Source organism: Myotis davidii, unplaced genomic scaffold (assembly GCF_000327345.1).
Source record: "Myotis davidii unplaced genomic scaffold, ASM32734v1 scaffold963, whole genome shotgun sequence".
In the NCBI taxonomy this organism is placed as follows: domain Eukaryota; kingdom Metazoa; phylum Chordata; class Mammalia; order Chiroptera; family Vespertilionidae; genus Myotis; species Myotis davidii.
The window spans coordinates 512787-520878 of record NW_006294116.1 but is presented as its reverse complement, the minus strand read 5'-3'; the positions used below and the strand labels follow the sequence as shown (position 1 = coordinate 520878).

Below are 8092 nucleotides of genomic sequence, written 5' to 3'. Positions count from 1 at the left end.
GTGCCTCATGGATTCCTGCAGCCTGGCCCACGGCTCCCTGCAAGGGCTGAGATCTCTGTCCTTGTCTCAGACAGGAATGTTTCGTTGGGTCTCTGCCAGCTCCATTTGGGGGCTCCTCCTGAAATGGGTGAAGTACTATAGTTCACAGGATTGGTGTTGGGGATCACCAATAGACATTGATTTGTGGAACACCCAGGATTATGCCTGGCATGCAGCCAATATTCAGCACATGAACTAGGAGTAATCCTTGTCCTCCAGGAAACAGAATTTCAATAAGGGACTTCCCACCTGGTTCGAGGAGGCAGGTGCTGGGCTCTAGGATGAAGATGGATCAAAATTGCATTCTAGACCTAACCGGTTGGCTCAGTGGCTAGAGCGTCAGCCTGAGGACTGAAGGGTCCCAGGTTCGATTCCAGTCAAGGGCATGTACCTTGGTTGCGGGCACATCCCCAGTAGGGAGTGTGCAGGAGGCAGCTGATCGATGTTTCTCTCTCATCGATGTTTCTAACTCTATCCCTCTCCCTTCCTCTCTGTAAAAAATCAATAAAAAATATATATTTTTAAAAAGATTGCATTCTAGTCCTCGGAGGCTCACTGTCTGAAGGGAGCCATGCCCTTGGTCAGTAGGCCACATTGTCTGGAGCCGGGAGAAGCAAGTTTTATTCCCTTCTTGGCCCCTGATGACTGTATGACCTTGAGCAGATCAACTCCCTGCTCTGGGTCACTGGTAGCAAAACCATCTAATTGCTCTTCTAAATGGGGACACTTGACAGTAAAAGGGGCACTATACACTTTTTCTGGTTTGACCAATGGGAACCAGAACATTGCTAGGCAAACCAGGCCCAGTGACCCCAGGACACCTGTTAGATGGGACGACGTTGCTAGTACTGCTGGTGCTGCTTGGTGACTAGGTGCAAGTCTGCTCCTCCATTTACCCACTGCATTTGCACAGGCAGTTTTCATTTCTGCTTCAGGGATATGAACACAAGTGTGTCTTCAGCGGCTTGGAAGAACCCATTTCTCTTTGAGCCCTGTTTTCCCAAACTGCAGCTAGAGCAGGCCTCATCTGTTTTTTTGTTTTGTTTTTTTATGGATGGGCCCATGTTGATTGACAACATACACTGTAGCCCTAGGAACCTAGGGGACTCAAAACTACCCCCTTGTGTATACAGACACCCCAGCCAACATTTCCAGTGATGAAGCAATGCCCTAGACCTTAACAAGGGTGCCCAAGGCCCCTGGAGGTCTGCTCAAGTCACTGGTAGAGAGGGCTGTGAAACATTTTCCAGGCCACGCCTGGAGACCAAGGGTTCTCAATGAATAGGGTTGCTTAATAATTGGTGTTTCTAAGCGCTTGGAGTGTGTCTATTCCATCTGCAACCCTTTTACCTTTGAAGAACCTGAGATTCAGAGCAGTCCAGAAAGCTGCCAAGGTTATCTAGGGAGAAAGCAGAGAAGCTGGTGTTCGCATGCCAGTCTTTTAGCCTTCAATCGCCTTACTCCTGCTTGTGTTTCTCAAAGCATGCCAAGAGGTATGCAAGGTGATTTTAGTTTACAGATAGTCACGTTGGACAAGAACTAAACCACAATTGGCACACAGGACCTGTGATGTTGCAGATATCATTGCTTAGTGTGTAAAGTATGTATTTAAATGAGAGAAGGTCAACTTTGTGACAATCCCATGGTGATAACCGGACATAGCCCACCTTGAGGAGGGCTAAAGTTGGAGCACAGGTCCGAGCTTTTACTTGTAATTCTTGGTGTTAGGTTCAGAGTGCCTCTGAGCCGGTGACTAAGTAGCGATGTCCTGCGTCATGTCATCTGTGCCTTTTAGCCCACCCTGGTCCTCCCAGGGCGAGGGCTACAGTGTTATCATCTGCTTGGATTGACTGAGATTACTGATCTGGGCCCTGCCAACTCTATTATATTTATTGAGCACTCAAAGTTTCCCACGCAACCCCTGTATTACTCTGAGACTGAAGTATGAAATAGTAAATATCATGCTATCCTTTTTTTTTTTCAAGTATAGTTGCCAAACACTTTCCATTTGGTCTGAGATCTGTTCGTCTTTCAAATACTCAAAAAATAAGCACTTTAGAGGAATGGTTTCCCCCCAGGCCAAGCTGAGGACCTGTCCTTTGAGAATTCTGGATATTTCTCACCCACACAGCTGCTCAGGAGGCATTTCTGCTGGTGGGGGCTCACGGGTCATGAGTTCTAACCCTGTTTGACCCTCTAGACACCTCAGGGTCCCGGAGGCAGGAACTGGATCCCGGGCTCCTCAAGAAGCAGTCGTACTAGTGATGGGCTTTGGGGCAGAGATGGGGCCATAATCATCTGACAAGCCAGCAAGTGGCTGCAAGATGCAAGTGACAGGAAACACGCAGAGATGAGCCCCTTTCTGGGGGACAAGGCAGGATGCCCAGCAGCACCTGGCACCTTCCCCTCTCTGGGCGGAATGCTTGCTCCCCAGAGCCAGAGACTGCCCAGCGACAGTCCCATCCCACTTCCTTAAAACCGGAAAGAGGCATCTCGTGTTTGCACTTAGCGAAGGATTTTAAAACTGAAAAAAAAAGGTGCATGACCTGTCACTTTGTATAAAAATAGCAAAAATGATTACTAAACATTTTCTATACTTCCTGGTAATAAAAACACATAAAATAATCCTGTTTTAACTACTATGTAAAAAGCCTGTATCATATATACCTTGGACTTTTGTAAATAAATGTTTGCGCACTCTGAAAAAAAATATGCACTTTTATAAATGGTAACCAATAACCAGAATCTGTGGATATCATCTTTAAGGTGCACAAAGTTAAATGAGAGCACATTATTTCTGTGCTTCTCAAACTAAGATACATATAAGGAGCATGAGGTAACCTAAGACACCATGATTCATCTTCCTAGAGGATATGAATTGTATACTCATATACTACAATACCTGGAAGAGGAAAAATTCTTGTATTACAATTACTTATGGAACTAGAATAGTTTATAGTAGCGCTTATGATAAAACATAGCATCAAATCCCTTCAACGTCATGAATAAAGTGAGAAGTTTTTGAAAAAAAGCAGAAAGCTCTGTGAAAAGCACAGCAGTATTTAAATACAGACATACCTCGTTTTATTGAGTTTCATCTTACTGTGCTTCATAGATGTTTTTGTTTTTTACAAACTAAAGGCAGAACCCTCCACTAGCAAAAACATTATAACTCACTTTATTGGGGTGGTCTGGAACTGAACCCACAATATCTCCAAGTTGTGCCTATATGGCTGGGACTAATTACTATGACATTTCTTTTGATCTGATTTTCTACTGATTGTGTTAGTTTGATAAAATATTTCAAGTGTCCCGCTTACTGCTATCTTACCTACTTTAAAGGTATTTTATTACTTAAGTGAATTATGCCAATATTAGTAACATAGACTTTTATGAACAGTTAATATCTATTTTACTAGCAGGAGCAAAGAAATTACAACTCCATTCTTATTTTCTTTTAAAATTCAACTGAAGATGTCTTATATGTATCTGTATACCTTATTGTGTCTAGCAACACATGGTCAGAAAATGATTTCTAAATTGGATTAATATTTCATTTTTCACTGCAATAAATATTATTGTATTTCAACAGACACTAACTACTTGAATCTCTTTGATCTTATTTCCCCATCTAAAGATTTTTCCCAATGCAGCAATATCTTGGCTGAGACACACACTACTAGATCTGTTCAGCATATTTCCGAAACTCCCAATTTCTGCAACTCAGGAACAGTAGCCAACACTCAGTGTCGACTTATTCAGAGTCAGGACCTGATTTAAGCCCATATATTAACTCATTTACTCCTCAAAAAACCTCTCCGGGAAGGTATTTCCCCTATTTTGCAGAGATTAAGTAACTTGCCATGGTCACCCAGCAGCCGATGCTGTTCTACAGTGCCTTTCACATGTTCTATTTAATGTCAGTCCATTGTTCAAGGTGTGGGTCCACAAATTATGAGGCTTATATTCTCAGTATTTCTCACAGAAAAACAGGCTATCTGAAAGAAAATGGCATACTTTGTATGCTTAAAAGTGTTACATAAATATCAAGTAGCTTATTAAAAATGATTGAGGTATCTATACTAAGGATCAAAATGACAGATGGTAAAAGGTAACCTTTACCTCTTCTAATCACAATGGTTTGGGAATTGAAATCTATTTTTTTCTACTATGAAGAAATTCTCTCTACTGTCAGTGGAATAAAAGTGCAGTGCAAGCCTTGGGGACATCTTAATCTATTTCTTCTTCCTTCATTATACTCAGAAATGGCCAATCTGAATTGTTAGGTGCCCAAATACTGTTGGTTTAGAATGTCATAGTTAAGGCTTTAGACCAGCCGTGGGCAAACTACAGCCCGCGGGCCGGATCCAGCCCGTTTGAAATGAATAAAACTAAAAAAAAAAAAAAAGACCGTACCCTTTTATGTAATGATGTTTACTTTGAATTTATATTAGTTCACACAAACACTCCATCCATGCTTTTGTTCCGGCCCTCCGGTCCAGTTTAAGAACCCATTGTGGCCCTCGAGTCAAAAAGTTTGCCCACTCCTGCTTTAGACTGTTTTCCTTTAGTTCTCTGCTTTCACTGTGAAATACTTCAAGCATAATCTTTGATGAGTTCTAAAATTTTCAGCAGGTTGGAAAATCACAGAAATGGAAAATTACCCCTAATATATTTAATATTTTTAAAAATATGTTTTTATTGATTTCAGAGAGGAAGGGAGATGGAGAGACAGAAACATAACTGATAAGAGAATCATTAATCAGCTGCCTCCTGCATGCCCCCACTGGGGATTGAGCCTGCAACCTGGGCTTGTGCCCTGACCGGGATTCAAACTCTGACCTCCTGTTCCATAGATCAACCAACATACAACCACTGAGACATACCAGTTGGGCACATATTTCAATTTGGAAACTGAAGTTCATAGAAAGTCATAAAAATTCATTTTAAGTCAGATTTATTGATTGCCTATAGTGTGCATGGTCCTCGTTAGACACAACGAAATTCAGGCACAAAACAGACACAAGATCCCTGGCCTCAGGAACCTTATGATCTCATTAGTAGAACACAGATTAGAAACAAAAGACAAACAAGTTACATGTCAATGCTCACTTACTAGAATTGACATTAAAGAGCAGTAATTTAAGTAATCCAAAATGGCATCTAATCCTAAAATCATTTATAAAATGTATTTGGCCTTGAAATCCATAGCACTTCAAGCAAGATAATTAAGTTCCATTGCAGATAAAGTCACAAAGATGCAAATACTCTGACACCCTTCAGAGCATTATTAATGATTTTTGTTATTGTGGATCTTCTGCTTTCTTCTTATGATCGTTCTCAGCCTCCGTAATACCAGTTTATCAGACAGAAGCATGTCATCTTGTTGTTCTAGATAATCCAGTAAGTTTTCGGTCCATTCAAGTGCAGCTTTGTGGCTAATGTGCTTCTCTGGATTCACTTCTGTTTTTCTGGTCTTGCTGGGAGGCTTTTGCTCAGCAGGCTTGGACAGGTCCTCAACACCCTCACTGTCACTGAGCACCTGACAGCTTGAGTCACTACTCTGTGAGTCAAACCACTGGTCAATATTCTCAATGTCAACGTGTTCACAGTCTTCTGTATTCTGTAAAACCGTTGCTAAGTTAGCTGCTAAAATGGCTCCTTCATCCATGTTCAGACCTGAATTCTCTTCATTGCCAGGGAAAAGCTTTTTCCAAGCTTTGGTTATGGTACTTGATTTCACCATGTTCCAAGCTCTTGATACTTCATAAATTGCATCCAACACTGTCAAGTTCTTCCAAAACATTTTTGGGTCAATTCCTTCATCCATGTATTTCTGGAGAAGCCCTGCTCGGTAGTATCTTTTTACCGTGGCTAGAACTCCCTGGTTCATAGGTTGAATTAGACTTGTGACGTTGGGTGGCAGATATTTCACAATTATTCTGCCATCATCTGAACTCAGAGATTCTTCATGTGGATGTGCGGGAGGAAAATCCAAAAGCAGCACTGCTTTTTCTAGAAGCCCCTTGGATTTCAAATGTTTCTGTACCTGTGGCACAAAGTATTTTTCAAACCACTGTCTGAAAACTGAATGTTCTATCCATGCACTTTTCTGACTGAAATAAGTGACAGGAAAGTTTGAAAGGTCAGCTCCTTTGAATGCACGGGGTCTTTTGGCTTTTCCCACAACACAAAGATTAAGTTTGTGTAAACCTGTGGCATTTGCACAACACATAATAATGATTCTCTCTCTGCTTGACCTATAACCAGAAGTATTTTGGTTAGTTTCAAGAACTAATGTCCTGGATGGTAAACATTTCCAGAACAATCCAGTTTGGTCAGCACCATAAATTTGCTCTGGTTGTAGATTCTCTCTTTCAATAAATTCCTGAAAGTTACCACAAAACTCACTGGCAGCAGTTTCATCTCCTTTTAATTTTGTTCCTTGACTAGCAGCCTTTGGAATACCATGGCGCTGCTTAAATCGGGTTAGCCAGCCAGATGATGCACTAAAATCACCTTCCATCCCTAAAGCATCAAAAAAGAACTTTGCTTGTTTCGCACAAATTGCTCCAGACACTGGAATCCCATCTGTTTTCTGTTGGTTAAACCACTCTATCATAACTCTATCAAGTTCCTCATATGTTGATGACTTCATAGATTTACGTCTGGATACCCCACTTGTAGGATCTGAGTTGTTTGCATAGTTTATTATCCTATCTTTATTCTTTTTAATATCGCGAACTGTGGATTCACCAATCCCATACACCACAGAAAGTTTTTTGAAAGAGATGCCTTCCTCAAGTTTCTTAATGATGTCAAGCTTGTCCTTAATTGTCAACACCACGCGCTTACGTTTCCCCAACATTTTAATGTCTAATATATTAGGTAATTACTAGAACAAGTTATTTAACGACCTTGACTTGAACAAAAGGAGACTAGAAAATTGGGCTTTAAAAATCCCTTTCCTGTCCCCCTAGGACCTAGACGGATAGTGTGCTGGCTAATTTCTAGGCAAGGCCTATACGACTCTCACTTTGCTGTTTTCAAACTTATAAAATCCCTCAACAAGGACTAGCTCCAATGAACCCTATCTTCTTTCTTCCTCCTCCTGTAGTTTAAGGGTTTTTTTTTTCATGAACTACAGTCTCGAAGGAGATTACAACCAATGCTGTATCAGCAAGTTCTCACAGTCTTAGTGCGCAGTCAGTTCTTCTTGCCATCATTACAGATGAGGTTATCAAAGACTAAGGCTCAGGTGGGATATTTTGGGACATGTGCTGGCGAAGAAATAGTTTACAAGAGGACTTGCATACTTGATCTATGGGAAAATACAATGGGAAAACCCATGCCCTGACTGTTCTTTCTCAGGCAGCGCACTGTAGGGAATGCTGCCTCCTCCAGGCAAGAACTGTTACAGGTTATGCAAGTGAGTGGTTATGGAAATCATAAGCAGGCAAGGTAAGGCAGACTGGACAGAAGTGAGCGGTGCAAATAAGGCAAAGGTAGGCAGGCAGAAAACTGCACATTAACACGACACAAACTTACACCTAATGTATTTCACAACCAGAAAGGAAAAAGGGGGAGACAATAGGTGGTGTCACATGATTACAGAAATCATCAGAAAACTTCCCTGGTGGAAACCAGGACTCATGGTGGAGGGTAGGGGGTGGAAGCTCGGTGATGATGTTATACAGTAATCCCGGTGAAGAATGATCCTCGGTGGGCCAACAGAAGTCCTGCAGTTCCTGTGGGGGGGGCTGCAGAGGTATTCGGAGCCTCAGAAACCTAAAGGAAAATACCGAGAAACATTTTTTTTCCAGTATCAGGGTCTGTGGCATTATCCTGAAACTATGTTGAAAAAATCAGCGTCTCCTACCAGTGTGATGGCTAATAATACTAAGGCATTCGCTAAAGTGACAGAGAGCGGGACCTGAATCGCCTACCTCCTGAATCAAGAGGTCAGAGGGAAGCGGTGCCAGCGAGGGCGTCTCTCCGCAGGGCGAGCTCGAGCGCGGGACGTCTTTGCTCACGCGGAGGGAGCCCGGGTCCT

The 8092-nt window shown here is 42.0% G+C and overlaps 1 protein-coding gene across 1 annotated transcript; it reads right to left on the bottom strand.

Annotated features, from left to right (window-relative positions):
* Nucleotides 1-4979: 4979 nt before the first annotated feature.
* On the bottom strand, nucleotides 4980-8086 carry TIGD2 (tigger transposable element derived 2). Its single transcript, XM_006768181.2, has 2 exons — nucleotides 7986-8086; nucleotides 4980-7827 (listed from the first exon to the last, which is right to left on the bottom strand). Exon 2 carries the CDS (start codon nucleotides 6905-6907, stop codon nucleotides 5330-5332), a length of 1578 nt encoding a protein of 525 aa, XP_006768244.1. The 5' UTR covers nucleotides 6908-7827; nucleotides 7986-8086; the 3' UTR covers nucleotides 4980-5329.
* Nucleotides 8087-8092: the final 6 nt, after the last annotated feature.